The sequence below is a fragment of the Medicago sativa genome, chromosome 3, assembly GCF_051527215.1.
Source record: "Medicago sativa cultivar Bolivia chromosome 3, Bolivia_mono, whole genome shotgun sequence".
Taxonomy (NCBI): Eukaryota; Viridiplantae; Streptophyta; class Magnoliopsida; order Fabales; family Fabaceae; genus Medicago; species Medicago sativa.
Window position 1 is genome coordinate 97247853 of NC_140751.1, and position 16435 is coordinate 97264287.

Sequence of the window (16435 nt, forward strand, 5' to 3'; positions counted from 1 at the left end):
TTTTTTGAAAATCCAAAGAATAATTTAGACATCAATGATAAATGACCAGTCATATTTGTTTGTTCCTATCTCATCTCATCTCATGGTGCAACTTCTGTTCTTCGCACGATTGAACATGTTGCAAGATAAATTTAGAATATTGACTAAATCTTCATATAATATATAACATAGAATAAGTTAGCTTGGTAGCTCCATTTTTTAAACCAAAAATTGTTATATTCATTCTCTCCTATCGTTCTGATTCTAACTATTGATCAATATTTGTAAAGTTGTTATTCTTTTCATATCAAGAAGCTGCTTGACCTGATACGGTGACTGGTTTAGAAACTGCAATATAAAATGTTTTTTACGGTAACACTTCATAAATATAGCTGATGTATCTGTTAGACCTTACACAATCATCCTACTCTTGTTTCCCACATAATCTTTTTTTTTCAAGGACTTGAAAGATCATGAGAAAATTTGACAAAAGAGGATGATACCCAATAAATAATCAGAAATAAGAGAAAGCTCTTGGGACTCCCATTGAATATGAACATAAAAACATTTCAGCTTCAAACTCTAGTCACTGCGCTCTTTTGTCTTCGGAACTGGGATCTGCTGCTTGAACCGCCGGATTTCTAGTATCTTTAGCAAAAATGCTTCCTTGATGTACCCCTACAACCGGATAATAAAAAATTAAACAGTTCAAAAGAAATTAAACTTCAACTTAAAGAAGACGAGAAATTTCATATGGATCATGTCACAATCAAAATCAAGAAAATATTCGAGTTGGTTCGGGCAAGGTCTAAAGGAAATAGTGTGACCAATATTCTAATGAATTTAGAAAGCAAGGCATGTAAGGTAAAGAAAAGGATGACACAAAAAGGATCGGTGGAATTGGTAGAGAAACTGTGCGCAGTTTTCAATCTCAACTGATTGTTCAAAGCTAATTTTGGTATTGTGTAATTTGAGTTGTCCGATCTCATATTAACGGCCGAGATCGTTTACTGCGTCAAACTGTGTGGGATACTGCAGGCGATATTTTTGGGGTAAAAGATATTGTATTCTTTCAATCACTGCCAATTTGAAGGTATGATAATACAGTATAAACTATAAAGTATCCAGATCAAACTATGTAGTATGCTTGAGGATTACCGGTTGGAGTAGATACACGGTCAACAGGTCCAACGGCACGGCTAGAACTGCCAGTAGCAGACAACTTCCCATGAAGCTCTTGTGGGAATGCCACATTACTCACTAACCCTGTTTCATTTTCTCCACTATGCAAGTTACTATCATTGACCAGCTTTGCAGTAGATTTCGGTGAGAATGCTGTCGACCAAGATCCACCATTTGACCCAGCCAAAGCCATTATAACATCTGCCTGCATACGCCAAAGCGCGTGCAATTGTCATGATAAGCTGAATGACTTAACAGAACGAAAGATAAAAGACCTTCTGTTATGACATGTGAAGATTTCAAGCCCAAGACAAACTATGCGTCTCTTCGAAAAAATTCCATTACAAGAACTAGACAAAGAAAGATCAAAGAAAATAAATAGGTGAACCTATAAAAATGAGTTTGCCCTAAATGATTTTAATGAAAAATTGGTTTTTGATAAAGCCCAAAGGCATTGATTGATCCATGTAGCCAACTCAAGTCAGAATTTAGGATATAACAATTTAACTGATCCTCACTGGATTTTGATTAAAAATTAAAACAATGATGTTTCTGATTGTCCAATATTTATACATCAAGTCTAACAGTAACACTCGGAAACAACTGATGATCAACACTTTCGGAACCAATAAGCAATATCAAGCAACACATCTCGCATTTCGAAGGACTTCAAGCAGATTTCTTTCTCGTTTTATTGAAATGGATATTTCACAGTTGAAGTGATTGATGGCCACTACAGTTTTTTTTTACCCCACTTAGAAATCAGAATATTCCCTGCACCCTACTGTCTTGGGTATACATGTTAAAAAATCTATTGGGTTTTAATACTTGTTTTCACTACTATAAGACTAGAGTTTGGGCTGAATGAGAATCAAAGAGGGGTCTCAGGGCAGGCTTCACATCTATAAGCTATCATGACGATTACAAAAATAAGCTGAAAACAACTTATAGGTATAGCATACTATTTTTATAAGTTAATTCCAAATACTTATACAAATGACTAGGTGATAAGATAAGCTCAAATGAGCTCTTCCAAATGTAACTTAAATGCAATGCTTGAGTCAAGACCCTGCTTGGTTAAGATTTCAGGGAATGCAGATTACTATTTTGTCACATTCCTATGCACTCTCAACGAAAGGGGCTTTATTGCTCCTTCAATACAACATAGGTTGCATTCAGTGAAATTTTATACGAACAGACAGCTAATCAACTGGCCACTCTGAGTGCATGTCTAACACAATCTTCACTACAAATGCCAACTCTGTTAATTTTTAAGTCAGCCTTAAATTTCTTGATGGATTCGTGTTCGATGCAAAATGCTGGTGAAATAAAATGTATATGAAAGAATGCTACTTACTAACACACATACACAAGTGAATTCAACTTTAACTTAGCATCAGCAATGTGTTTGGAAAGCCAAACATTTTTTTAGAGAATTTTGAAAACTTCCAAATTTCAGCGGGGAAACATATTGAAAAGATCAAGAAAAAAATCCTAGAAAAAATAAGATGAAGAACACTCCCTAAGCTGACTTTATATACTAGTAATGTCTTAACTAAATCCATAGAAACTATCATCCAAATACATTCAGTATAAAAAACAGAATATATATTCTTAACTGTTTAAACCAGTAAGAGAAAAAGACTGTTTTCAAAAGTGACTCTGCCAGTGTACCCAAAGCTTAAGCAAATGTATTATTGGTTGCTATGAAGTCTTTTTCTATTAAATATTATAGGTTCAGCACATCCACCATATTGTGCAATGACTATCCAAATAGGCTGTAGAAACAGCAACATAAGTGTTGTACGGAAATTAACTCCGACTATCAATACCATATTTCGGCTGAAACCTGATGAGTTTAAATTTAACTGTAAGTAGATTGAATGATCCTTAAATCAACCACGGATGAACTGCAGACCGAATTTTTTAAATTCATAGATACAAACTAATTTCAGGCCTAATTTCACTAAATGCAGTAAACAGATATGACACGTTAAGAATACGAGGTCAGACCTTATGTTGGTGGACATCATCAAAAACATGAGCTTGACCTCCATAAAAGATAGTCATCTGGCGGCTGGCAGGTGTTGGCCCATGTTGACTGCTGTTCAATGCCAAAATGCATAACGTCGATTAACTTCTCCTTTTGCCAACGTAAAGGGAGTGAAAATAAATAGAATCAAGGTGAATTGAGCAACTGTATATATAAGATAGATTTACCTTGGGGGCGTGGATGATTCTATTATATTAGTTAGAGGTTTTGGTCTGCTTCCACCGAGCAACACCACAGATGAAATTTTATCAGTAGCAGCGGTGTTTATGGAACTTAAAATTCCGGGGCCTTTGATTCCAGTTCTAGATCCTTCATCAGCGGCAGGCTGAGAGATAAATGAAGGGCCGGCAATGGTATCCCTAAGCTTGTTTGAAGTTAGTTGGTGTGCAAAAGGAGTCAACTGTCCTCCACGCGGAGGATGCTGCATGGAAGGGCCAGCATTCATGAGAATAGATCGTTCCCATTTATTCGCATCAATCTTAGTGTTGGCGGGAGGATGAAATATCTGAGAACTAGAAGATGGCTTCATTGACTGCATACCAAGTAACACTTCGTCGTCATTAGGCCTTCTAGATCTCTCTCCTCCAGACGCATTTCGGAGGACCTGTACAAAAACAGGACTTGAGACATCAAAGAAAATAATATAAAAGCAAAAGTGTTTTTCTTCTTTTGGCTATTGAATATGTTGGAGGATAAGAATTAAGTGATAATATAAAGTAACCTTCATCAAATGTGAGTTTTGAAAGGAATCAGGGACCATTTGAAAGGCATCTCTGGAGGAACCCATAAATGAGGAATCAGAATTACTTCTCTTATTCCCCACTAGTCTGTTACTTATCTCAGTGCCAGAAAAATCACTTCTTGGGCCATAGAATGGAACTCCCTCGAGATGATTCGATACCTGCTTTTCTACCAAATTGATAAGGGGAAAAACATTACATTCCATTTAAAGAAAACATAGAAACTTACTATAAACAATGTGTGTTTACAATTATAACTTTTTCCAGAATAAGTAAGAAACCAAGAAAAGAAAAATCAGACAAAAATTATGCTAAAACCTAAAAATTCATATCATTATATTTCCCAATGCACAAACATTCACATGACATAACAAAGTTTTGTGTTCAAAAAATGGTATTTTCAGTATAAAATGATTAAATTCAATTCTCTCACTTTAAATTATTTCCATGGAAACAAATAATCAAATCATACACCATACTACAAATCAAAATAAAGTCCAAAATCATGACCATAAATTTGCATACCAGGGGGAAACAATCAACTCCAACTAACTTGAAACAAACCAAATCCATAGACACAAAAAAAAAAAAAAAAAATTGAGGGAATAAATTGATACCCACTGAGAGAAGAAAAAATGGAAAGTAAAGAACTTTAGTGGATGAGAATAAACTCAATAAAAAAAATCAAACAAGGGGGAAATGTAGCTAAAAATGAAAAGTTTAGTTGTTTAATAGTGCTTACCAGAAACGGTTTCGGAGGTGGAGGAGAAAGGGCCACGAGCACCGGCGGAGGAGGCTGATGCTGATGCCTCCGGTAACCTAACGTCGGTGGAAGTATCAGTGGGCTTCATGCCGAGAAAATCATGGAGGAAGTGTTGGGTCCCACTGATGTTGTTGTTGTTGTGTTGAGACTGTGAGTGTGAGTGAACCATTCTCAGCACCGCCATTGATTACCCATTTCACTCTGCTGCATAGCTGTGAAGCACGAGAGAGAGAGAGAGAGAGGAATGAATCAATCGTTTTCAGAGTGAAAAAGCAAAAGGTTCTTTGTTTGAGTTGTTAGAAAATGTAGTTGTGGAGTTTTCTGTTGTTGGTTGATTTTAATGGATGCATGTTTGTCTTTTTTGAACAAAAACTTCTCTCATTTCATTCTCACACACTCTCTTTGTGTCTCTAACGTTTGTTTGAGTTGAGCTGTAATCAATTCAATTCAATTCAATTCAATTCAATTGGGGACCTTTGTCAGCTTTTCCTCTTACTTTTACTTTCAGACCCCTCACAGGTTAAAATATAATTTAATTTGTACTGTACTTTTTTTATGCACTATATAGTAAATGACTAATTCAAATGCAGCCTCGAATGCAATCAGAAACTCTTGATTAAACGCATCAATAACAACAATCTTTGAGGATGAGAAGAAGATTACTTGATTTAAACTATATTGGACATTACACAATGATATTGTCTAGTTTAGTCATCAAAGCTTCAATGTGTTAAATAAACAATTTTTAAAAAGATTTATTTTCAAATTTGCGGATGACATTTTTTCCTAAACAAAGGAAAAATGAAACTTATATTAAAGGATAAAAGATGCTCTTCTCAACATAAGGGGTGTCAAGGAAGAGCAACAAAGTTTAAATAGAACACTTCACCGATAAGAAGGAGCAAAGTAAAAACATATGATCAGCGTCCAAACAATCTAAAGGACGTTGTTACCACCCAAATAACTCAATAGAAACAGTTACAATAATTACCTTCAGCCACCACATCGATAAATACTTGACCTTATCCAACAAGTGAGACATAGATTTTGCCTTATTATTAAAGATTCTATCATTTCTTTCTTGCCAAATCACACGGGTTGTAGCAAGGCATAGTAAGCGCATAAAAGCTTGCCGCTTTTTCGAACCACCTCACAGATGAGCATAATGATGGAAATTATCCACTATAGAATTTGGATCAACTGTCGAGACCCCCACCCAATCACGAACCAAGTACCATAAAAAGCCAAAAATATTACAATTTAAAAACAAATGGTGAACCGATTCCACCCCACCACATCCAAAAACACACAGAGAACCCTCGTCGATTAAGACACCATGTCTACCTAAATTATCTTTGGTAGGCAACATGTTCAAAGGAGGCGCCAAGCTAAAACGAAAATCTGCAAAAAGAACATCATCATGCCATATCAACTCGGAAACGACTCCTGCCTGATGCATTTGCAGGCCAGTAAGATAATGATATACCCCTTAGATAGAGTATACTCCACTTCTATCCAGCAGCCAATGCCATTTATCAGTCACATCAACCTGCAAATGAATGTTTGAAACAATCATCGAGCACTTCCTTACCAACTCATCCTCCCAAACCAACAAACGAATTAACCATCTGAACGATATTTGTTAGAATTTAAAAAAAAAATTGTTATACTCATACGTTTGGTGAAGTTCTATAAAAATTTAGTTTTTTTATTGACAAATAAAATTATAGAGCAGCAATGTATTTTAACTTCCACACTCGACGTATACCAAAATGAATAGTAAGTGTGAGAAAAATGCTAACAAGTATTTTTAGAGTATTGTTTAATCATTCAAAATTAATAATTTTGATGTAAAAAATACATAGTTATGATTTTTACATGTGTCTGACTTACTATTTTAAAGATAAAATTTATTTTTTATGGTCATGCTAACTTGTGCCTTAAGGGCACATGTTAAGGAATCCAAAATGAGCAACTTTGCATTGGAAAATATGATAATTTAACTTTTAAGAAGTTGACTGCACGACTTAAGCTCCTTAACATATGCCCTTGAGGGCACAAGTTAACATTTGCCTATTTTTTATGGGTTCTTTAAAGGGAAATGTTAACTACTGCCCCTAGAGCACTAGTTAATGACCTTAAATGGTAACTTGATGTGAAAATTTGTGTAATAAAGTACTCCCTCCATCCCTATATATAACCACCCATTTGACTAAAAAATTGTCCCTCAATATAAACCCCTTTTCAAATTACTAGATGCATTTATTACTTTATTCCTAAATATACCCCTAATTAATACTGCTAACTTATTTTGGAATATGAAAAGTCAAATTTAACACACATACAAACAAAGGATAATTTGGTAACATTAACACATAAAATAGACACATTAATTGCATTAACAACTTTTCTTAAGAAATGTGAAAAAAGCAAAACTCTTAAGAAATGTGAAAAAAGCAAAACGGGGTTATATATAAGGACGGAGGAAGTATATTGAAAATTGAAAACTTTGATATTTTTAAAGAATAATTACTACTTAATTTAAAATACTTAAATAGTATAATATGACACTCGTTTTTTAAATGTTGTCTTTAAAGCGCTTGTTAACAAAATTCAAACTATAATTATTTGTAATGTGTCCCTAAAAGTCAAGACCCGCTATAAAAAAAATTGACAATGACAATAAGAATATAATAATAATAATTTGACAATGATTATTTGTTTCTTTGTGCAAATTTGACAATGATGATTATTAATAATTCGAAAATGACGGAAAGGCATTAGTTACTAATATGCAACCTCACTCAACAAAATTTCTAAATGTTTTGTCTTAAATAAAGTTATAGAATACATTTCATATGCTAAAAAAATTAAGGAATAAGACAATTTATTTTGCACTGATCGTCCTGTTTTCGAGATCTGGTAATTTGAAATTCATCCAGAAGTAAGTAAAGCATGAAGAATTATTCTATTCAAGATTAAACTTAAGTTCTACTAAACGATTCCTTCTATCGAGAACTTGCTAATTATTTCACATTTAGTTTTTTGTTTGTTAGTAAAACAACTTTAGTTAGAGAGTCTCTTAGTTAATATTATGTTTAAATTTAAAATTGTTCTCGGGATATAGTAAACTATAGGCCCAACAAAAATAGAAAATTTTGTTCATCGCTATATCATAACACTATTATTTTTTGTTCAAGTACAGGTTTAAAAATACAAAAATATATTTTTTTTATTAAACATCATATAAAATAAAAAATTGTTTAATGCATTAAAAGTTTATCGTGTGTTATTATGTTTTATGTTGTGTAAGTGTTGTTATGCATATTCTATGAAGTATTATTTTTTAATAGATCAAACAGATCACGTGTCTAAAATACTCTTTATCACAACATTTATCATTTTCCTATATTAACATCGAAGATTTATCTCAATCTCTTGTAAATAAAAAATTGTTATGTCAACAAGCGCCCTTATGACGTTTGTAAAGTAAACAAAAATTAGTAGATTTACACCGGATTCAATAATATTTTAACTTTAAAAAGTTAAATCCATCAATTTTCACCATTTTTCAATACAATATTTTTATTTTGACCGTTTTAACCATTGCTCTAAATGCATTCTTTAACATTTTAAAAAAAAATAACCGTTAAACTTAAATAAAAACAAAAAATAAATACTGTTGAGAAGTTAAGAACAAACAACCATCAGATCAAAAAGTTGTCAACAAACAAAAACCACTATTAAACTAATCAATGATCACTATTACAAAGCAGGAGGATCACATTAATTTCGTATTTATCTTGTTGTTTTCATCTTAAATTAAACAAGACAAGATCACCCTAAACTAAAAATATAAATACCCCTCCTTCCTGTAAGAAGTTAAGCAGAGGAATAAAGAAAGAGACACAAAGGAGGGACCACAACAACAACAGCGTCAGCGATACAGGTTGTTCTCTCTCTAACGTTATCTTTGTGTTCTATAGTGTTATCCCCAATTCTTAAACCCTAACCCTAATTTCATTCATTGTAATTGGGATTTTTCTTTTTAGCGCACTCCTTAATCAATTCATCGTTTATCAATGTCGGTATTGTTATCAAATTGATCATAATAACTTCAATCTTGTTCTTAATTTCTGTTTTCATTAATCCATTTAATTCACATTCTTAACCTGAATGAATTAACAAATAAATGCGGGTTCTTAATAAACGAATTCTTTATAAATTCTTGACAAATTGAACTGTGAGCTTGTTTAAAGTTATGATAATCATGTTTTCCCTCTTTATGGCGCGTCAAGAACATTGTTGGAATTTTCCTCTAACTGATATTTGTTTATTATTTCTTGTGGCTTCAGAATGTGAATTGTTTCTGATAAGCTGAAAAGATGCTTGCGAAGGGTTCTGAACTTGGTGGGAATATTTGGAGAGAATTGCCAAGAAATTCTTCATCAGTTGTCTCAAACACTCCGCAAAAGAGATGTTTTGATAAATTATCCAGTCCACATGTAAGTAATCCAGTAGGATTCTCCACGGACTGGCGTTATCATCCCGAAATGACATACAACCGTCACTGGATAAGAAAAAGAATGTAGGTGAAAGTGATTTAATTTTCATAGAAATTTTGTTGCTTGCATTTGCTTCAACTTAAGATTGAAATTGAATCGAGATTATACTAACTATAAATTTTATTCAGTTTTGAAATCATTCAGAATGAGCAATTTGCCCCTATGCTGGAATTATTACTACTTACCACTGCTGCTTCAAAGGTTTGTTTCTTGAAATGTCGTGTCTGAACATAAAGTGCTTTTTTTTTTTTGCTAATAACACTTGCATATAATAGTATAAAATGCAAACTATACCTGTATTCTGTCAATTAAGCACAGTTGTTTTTCTACGAATTTGGCAGGAGGAATATATGAACCTGGAGACGTTGAATCAGCGTATGCAAGCTCTAGTGGGTGTTTCTAAGTCTGATGCCGCTGGTTATTATGGCGTTCCAGAAGGGAGACTATCTGACCCTTTTATTGTTCATGACCTGCCTTGCTCTCCTGATGATGGTTCATCAACCCCCCTACTTGCTGATATGTGTGTGCTTCGTAACTTACCCGTTTCATATGGTGGAAGCAATCTGGATGCCAACACCAGATCAAGTAGCAACTATTTTCCTTTGAAACACGCAAATAATGATATGTTTAAATTAGACTGCGATTTCGCCCCAATTTTTAATCCTTATTCGTGCAACATTGATTTTGTCTTTGCATATTACCGACTTTGAGCTTCTTTCTTTGCTTGAATTATTTTTGTTTTTAACAAATGCATTGCTTTACCCATTTAATTTGCTACTTATGCAGTGGAGGTGAATCTGTCAAAACAGAGAGATTGTTTGGGGTTTATCCAGAATAACGAGTCTATGAGTTTTCCTACTTCAATGGGAAAGTCCATTCAATTTGAAGATTTACATTCGACATTCCCTAAACTTGTTTCAGCGGATATTTCGGAACAATCCAATCTTTTTCCTAGCACGAGTTCATGCTTAGAATTGGAAGATACAGGGCGAAATAAACCCCAGGAGTTGGATTTTCAGAACAGTTTCACTCATGCCATGCTACAACCTACGAAAAGACGGAAAATGACGGAGTTTGCTTTTGACGTTTCTTGGGTTAATGATGCAAGTTCTGATCAATCGACTTACAAGAAGGCTCAACCTTGTTCTTTTGAAACACTTTCAGAAGTGCAGCAACAGTTAGAGACTATCGAGTCTGGAATGATTCCCTCGAAAGGCTTAGAATCTGGCATGAAATACAGCAGAAACTCAATGGAAATCAACAGTAGGCCTACTCTCAGGAAGGAACTTAAAGATATTGATGACGATGAAGAGGACATACAAGGCAGAACTGGATTCATCCAGGCGGGGGTAAATGCTAAAAAAGAACTTATTATTGTTCATGAGGGTGAAGAGGACATTCAAGGCAGAACCGGATTCAACCAGGATGGGATAAACGATAAAAAAGAAATCATCGAGTCAAAAGATGATCAAGAGAAGCAAACAAAATCCCCAAATACAATAATTGAGGCTGTTTCCTTGATTGATTTGTTCACACGTGATCAAATAGAAGAACATATTAGTAGTCTGAGAAAGGAATCTGTTCAGGTTAGTACACCACCTGCCAGTGTTTTCAATTACCTTGATCTGTTTACGTATGACTGTTATGATTTATGTCATGAACCAACTATTCCAAAAGGTAAAGCTATTTGGTTAAAGCTCATGAATGGTTCTTCTTTTAATCATTGGATGTTATGTATGCATGTTATCGTGAAACTTTGAATGTCTGTATTTGCGTGCATGCTCAGCTGACAGATTTTATTTACATTTGTCAATTTCTGCAACAAAAAAAAAAAAAAAATTAGTTTGTGATTTTTGTTAAAATTACATTTTCTATTTCTGCAATTTACATATATACATATTTCTTTTTGCTTTTGAATTTTTAAGCCATATAGAAGTTAACAATTTTATTAACACAGATTACATCTGAGGAGGAAGCAGGAATTGATGCAAACACATGCCAATTATGTCAAAGGAAAAAGCTTTACTTTGCACCAGTGCCAATTTTTTGTTCATGTTGTGGCGTACGCATCAGGAGAACCTATTTTTGTAGAAAGGAAGAAGAATTTGATGCACAGGGTTGCATTTGCACCGTGTGTTATAAGAATTCTAAAGGTGGGAAAATTACGTTCAATGGGGCATTTGTTTCTAAGACAAATCTCGAAAAAAAGAATAACGATGAAGTTTTTGAAGAACCTGTAAGTTTCAATATCGATTACTATATAATTCAGCTTGATATACAGAGAACTATATACTAACTCTTTATGACTGTTGTTTCTTCTAGTGGGTTGAATGCAATAAATGCAAAAGATGGCAGCATCAAATATGTGCACTCTACAACAACAAAAGAGATTTGGATTGCAGTGCTGAGTATATATGTCCTGTATGCCGCTTAAAAGAAATTAAAAACGGAATTCATGTTCCTTTACCAAAAGCTGCTAATTTTGGTGCCAAGGACTTGCCAAGAACCATGCTCAGTGACCACTTAGAAAAAAGACTTTTTGAGCGTCTTATGGAAGAGAGAGCAAACTGGGAAAAAGTTGAAGGGAACGAGAATCTTGATAAGGTAATACTGAGAAATCAGCATGTATGCACATTAACTTCAAATATATATTGATTTGAAAATTCTAGATTATTTACGTATGTGCCTTGAATTTCTGCAAAATTGTAGGTTTCAGCAGCAGAAAGTCTTTCTATTAGAGAAGTGTTATCTGTCGACAAACAATTGAAAGTGAATAAGCTGTTTCTGGACATCATTCCAGAGGAAAATTACCCTGCCGAATTCTCTTATAGATCAAGAGTAAGTTCAGTGGTTTATTATTGAATAAATAAATATACCACAAATTGCATCTTCAGAACTAAATTTCTCTTGATGTCTACTCTATTATGTCTGTATTTTCAGGTTATTCTTCTGTTTCAGCAGATTGAAGGAGTAGATATATGCATTTTTGGAATGTACGCCCAGGAGTTCGGCTCCGAATGCGGCAATCCAAATCAGCGTTGTGTACACATTTCATATCTTGATTCTGTCAAGTATTTTAGGCCTGAGAGAAGAACAAAGAGTGGAGAAGCCCTTCGTACCTTTGTTTACCATGAGATATTGGTATTTTTCTTTTTAAACTCTATTTCTATGGCAATAGAACTAATAAAATTCCATTCTTTCTATTTATGTTTTATTCTTCCTATCATCAGATTGGATACCTTGATTTTTGTAAGAAACGGGGTTTCTCAACTTGCTACATATGGGCCTGTGCTCCTTCAAGAAAAGGGGATGATTATATACTATATTGTCATCCTGAAGAGCAAAAGACTCCGAAGAATGATAAGCTACGCCGTTGGTCAGTCTTTCTTTCTCCTTATGTGTCTCTGTGTTGAATTTTGTGAGCTACATTACATTGAGAATTTGAGAGTACATTTTCCTTCTTTTATCTTCTTTGTTTTCGATAACTAGTACTGCCATGTAACCACTGAATCTTTATATTGTTTGTTTATGCAGGTATCTTTCTATGATAAAAAAGGCTACTGAAGAAAATATTATTGTTGGTTTAACCAACGTATATGATCATTTCTTTGTTCCTACTGAAAAAGGGAACTCCAAGGTGACAACTTCTCGTTTGCCATACTTTGATGGAGACTACTGGTGTGGTTATGTTATGGAAGCAGCCAGGACCATTGAAAAAGAGAGCGGAGGAGACTATGAAAAGATGTTGAAGAAACAAGTGCCAAATAGAGCTTTAAAGACCATGGGACATGCCAATCCTTCTAAAGACACTGCCAAAGACATTCTGGTGATGCAAAAAGTATGTCTACCTTGTCTTTTACTTTCATCAACGTCTTCCCTTTATAGTCACCCAATGGGATATATTCTTTTATACTTGAGTGAATGAAACGTTGCAGTGTTCTTATTATAGACCAGTTTAAGTTATTTACATGATATGTATATGTGTAATATGAACCTTCTTCCTTTTCTTTTTTCCCCCCAATTTTCATTAGGTTGGCCAAAAGATATTGCCTACCAGGGAAAACTTCATCATAGCTCACTTGCAGTATTCATGCATGCACTGCCATGAAGTGATAGCATCTGGGAAGCGATGGTTTTGCACTGAATGCAAGAAATTTCAGGAGTGTGAAAGGTATGATAACTTAAATACATATTTGAACTGTTTGTTTTTCACCTCCCTTTGAAATGAATACATACTTGAACTGGTTTTGCATTGAGTGCAATAAAAAAGGCTTTTTTGATTGACTTTCATATCAACATATTTCAGATGCCATAGTTCTGATGCACACATTTCAAAGAATGGCGAGGTGCATACACTATGTCAGGTAACAACCTAAACCTGAAGTTTTCATATGATTTTCTCATCATTAGTAATTTCATGCAAAACATTGGATTGTGTGCTGTTTTCAGGCTGTTGTTGATGATATTCCCTCCAACACTAAGCATAATGATATCATCCTTGAGAGTGGATTATTTGAAAATAGGAACAGCCTTTTGAGTTTTTGCCAGAAGTATCAATTTCAGTTTGACATACTCCGCCGTGCCAAGTATTCATCAATGATGATCCTCTACCATTTAAACAACCCTACTCTGGTGACTGTTGGAAAATGTAGCATTTGTTATGCACACAATATATTTCAAAAGTGCTGGAAATGTGAGATTTGTCCAGAATGTACCATTTGCTCTGCTTGCTATAAGGATAGAGGTGCTAACTGCCATGAACACAAGTTGACTCAAAATGAACTCACATTGACTCAAAATTATTCAACACCACTATGTCAATTTGGGAATCGTGAGTCAAATGAGAAAACGGTATGAACTTAATTCTCAGGATTTACTGTTTTCATTACTCGATTGTTTTTTATTATTGTTCATATTTGCTGACTTACACACACGCAGATGCTGAAACTGCTGGATGTTTTGAAGCATGCATCTCAATGTTCCGCAACTAATGCTGAACCATGCTCTTATCCAAACTGTTCTCAAATCAAGAAGCTATTCTCTCATGCTCGTAGGTGCAAAATTCGAGTAAATCGGGGATGCCAGCACTGTAAAAAGATATGGTTTATACTAACTGCCCACTCCAGGAATTGCAAAGACTCGGAATGTAGAATACCACGTTGCAGGTGTGTGACTGTTAGAATTCTACACTACCTATAGAATTTGAGAGAATTTGGATATTCTCCTTTCTGATTTATTTTTTGGCTAAAGTATGCATAAATCTACTTATTCCTTTCACAACAGTCATTTTTTTGTGGCTAAACTATGCATAAATACCTATTTCTTTATATTTATTTTGATTTTGCAGGGATCTGAAGAAGCATATAGAATCGAAAGCAACGCATTCCGAATCTTGGCGTGGAGCTGCAGTTATTGAAAGCGACACAGCAGTCGTTGATCAATGAATCTTTGTGAATATAGAGTTCACAGTCAACAACAATAAGCTACTATACAGCTTTCAATTAATTAGTTAATAAGCTTATCGATAGCAATTAGTTGCCAATTTTTGTAAGCTTTGATGAAGCATATTAAATTTCGTTGAAGCTAGTGTATATAAAAAAAATATAGTTCAACATAAGTGTTGAGATTTTCATCTTTCCTTTTTTGTGTATATAATTTTGATCATGTATATACAAAGATTAGCATTGCCTTTATTCTTTGGGCTAAAATATGTTTTTGGTCCCTGCAAATATAGTGAGTTTGGGTTTTGGTCACTGGTAAATTTTTTTTTTGAATTTCATCCCTGCAAAATTTTTTGTTTTTTAAAATAGTCCCTGAACCCATAAACTTGATGATTTGGCACCATTTTGCTTAGGTGTCAGTTACTGACTGTACATAGGTTGATACACGTGGCATTTAAATTAATTTAAATATTTATAAAATAAAATAATAAATCAGAAATTGGTTTTTGTTTATTTTAATTATAATTTTATATTTTTAAACATCCTATTATTATTAAAATAAAAAAGCAGATTTTTAAATTACAAAAATTAATTTTCAGTATTTAAAATTACAAAAAGTTATTTTAATTAAATCTAAAAATGTTTATCTGATGGAACAAAAAGAAAAAATCAAAACTGAGAGAGTGAGCACGTTCATTTTTTTCCCATAACTTCTTTCCCCAAAACTTCAGTTCCAGACAAAACTTCACTCTTTTTCCCCTCTCTTCATCTTCAACCCATTCCAGAAACTCCAATTATCTGTACTAAAAGAGAAAAGGGCATAAACATCACTAACATATTCATCTTCATCCCTGTATTTTAAATTCTCAGATCTAGATATACAACCCATTACACACACATCAATCATCAAATCATAATCAATCCTTTAAATTGGATTCGATTTGATTTGTTTACTGATATTTGTTTGCTGTTACCATTTGATTTAAGGAGGATTTAAAATAGTAGAGAGGGATTAAGAAGTGAAGAAGAATAAAGGGATACAGGGATTGGATTTGGATTGAAGAATAAAGGCTAAAGGTGGGGTGGGGTGGGGTGGTGTGGTGGATACAGGGATTTAGAAAATGAAGAAGAGTGATGGAGGGTTCAAGACTGACGAAGAAGAATGGGGAAATTGGAAACCCTCCTCTTTTTTAATTTTGACAAACAAATTTTATTTTAATTAAATTGTCAAAAAAAAAAAATTAAATTGATTTATAAAATGTTTAAAATAAGTTAAATGTCACGGTCAGCATCTGCCACCTAACCAAAAATCAGCCAAATCAACATGAAAGTGGGTCCAGGGACTATTTTAAAAAATAAAAAATTTACCAAGGTGGCAGATGAAAAATCACATGAAAAATCCGTAAATATAATTCTTCCCATTTCTATTTATATTTCTTTCAACATCAACATGAATAGGTGGAACCCTCTTAAAAGAAAATGAATAGGTGGAGCAACAAGATCCTATTTTCCGGGAAATCTCATAAAAAGATTTAATGAGGCTCTTTTGTACCCAAAAAAAAAAAAAAATCACGTAATAAGGAAATCTAATTTAAAAGGAGACAATATAAATTCGCATTGAATTATCATGAAAAAAAACAAAATTCCATTTTAGCTATACCAATTCATCGTACATTAAGCACATCAATTTTACATTTATTAGTATTACTTAT

At 33.7% G+C, this 16435-nt stretch overlaps 2 protein-coding genes across 6 annotated transcripts; one reads left to right on the forward strand and one right to left on the reverse strand.

Moving 5' to 3' along the window:
• Window positions 1–340: 340 nt before the first annotated feature.
• On the reverse strand, window positions 341–5152 carry TIFY8 (TIFY domain protein 8). Of its 2 annotated transcripts, none has more exons than XM_085756573.1 (6): window positions 4697–5152; window positions 3936–4123; window positions 3382–3818; window positions 3175–3262; window positions 1138–1366; window positions 341–657 (listed from the first exon to the last, which is right to left on the reverse strand). In XM_085756573.1, the coding sequence occupies exons 1-6, from the start codon at window positions 4899–4901 to the stop codon at window positions 566–568; spliced, it is 1239 nt and encodes a 412-aa protein (XP_085612699.1). In that variant the 5' UTR covers window positions 4902–5152; the 3' UTR covers window positions 341–565. The 2 variants fall into 2 exon arrangements, with proteins under 2 accessions (XP_085612699.1, XP_085612698.1); XM_085756572.1 differs by having other exon boundaries at window positions 3175–3265.
• A 3449-nt stretch (window positions 5153–8601) lies between these two features.
• Window positions 8602–15043, forward strand: LOC146942551 (histone acetyltransferase HAC12-like). 4 transcript variants are annotated; one of them, XM_085756575.1, is made up of 16 exons: window positions 8602–8801; window positions 9073–9305; window positions 9411–9483; window positions 9624–9902; window positions 10068–10868; window positions 11240–11518; window positions 11605–11886; window positions 11992–12120; window positions 12223–12423; window positions 12513–12658; window positions 12817–13120; window positions 13314–13453; window positions 13589–13646; window positions 13732–14133; window positions 14221–14447; window positions 14630–15043. In XM_085756575.1, the coding sequence occupies exons 2-16, from the start codon at window positions 9103–9105 to the stop codon at window positions 14724–14726; spliced, it is 3621 nt and encodes a 1206-aa protein (XP_085612701.1). In that variant the 5' UTR covers window positions 8602–8801; window positions 9073–9102; the 3' UTR covers window positions 14727–15043. The 4 variants fall into 4 exon arrangements, with proteins under 4 accessions (XP_085612701.1, XP_085612703.1, XP_085612700.1 ...); XM_085756577.1 differs by having other exon boundaries at window positions 9624–9867; window positions 10069–10868; XM_085756574.1 differs by having other exon boundaries at window positions 8602–8666.
• The last annotated feature ends 1392 nt before the right edge of the window (window positions 15044–16435 follow it).

What these genes read in the sequence shown, in the direction of transcription:
- LOC146942551 (XM_085756575.1), top strand. Translation starts at nt 9,103, where the DNA reads ATGCTTGCGAAGGGTTCTGAACTTGGTGGGAATATTTGGAGAGAATTG. An exon ending in TTACCACTGCTGCTTCAAAG is followed by an intron (nt 9,484 to 9,623) that starts GTTTGTTTCTTG and finishes CGAATTTGGCAG; the next exon opens with GAGGAATATATGAACCTGGA. An exon ending in ACATTCTGGTGATGCAAAAA is followed by an intron (nt 13,121 to 13,313) that starts GTATGTCTACCT and finishes AATTTTCATTAG; the next exon opens with GTTGGCCAAAAGATATTGCC.
- TIFY8 (XM_085756572.1), bottom strand. Translation starts at nt 4,901, where the DNA reads ATGGCGGTGCTGAGAATGGTTCACTCACACTCACAGTCTCAACACAAC. An exon ending in CACCTCCGAAACCGTTTCTG is followed by an intron (nt 4,124 to 4,696) that starts GTAAGCACTATT and finishes TCAATTTGGTAG; the next exon opens with AAAAGCAGGTATCGAATCAT. An exon ending in ATGATGTCCACCAACATAAG is followed by an intron (nt 1,367 to 3,174) that starts GTCTGACCTCGT and finishes TGGCGTATGCAG; the next exon opens with GCAGATGTTATAATGGCTTT.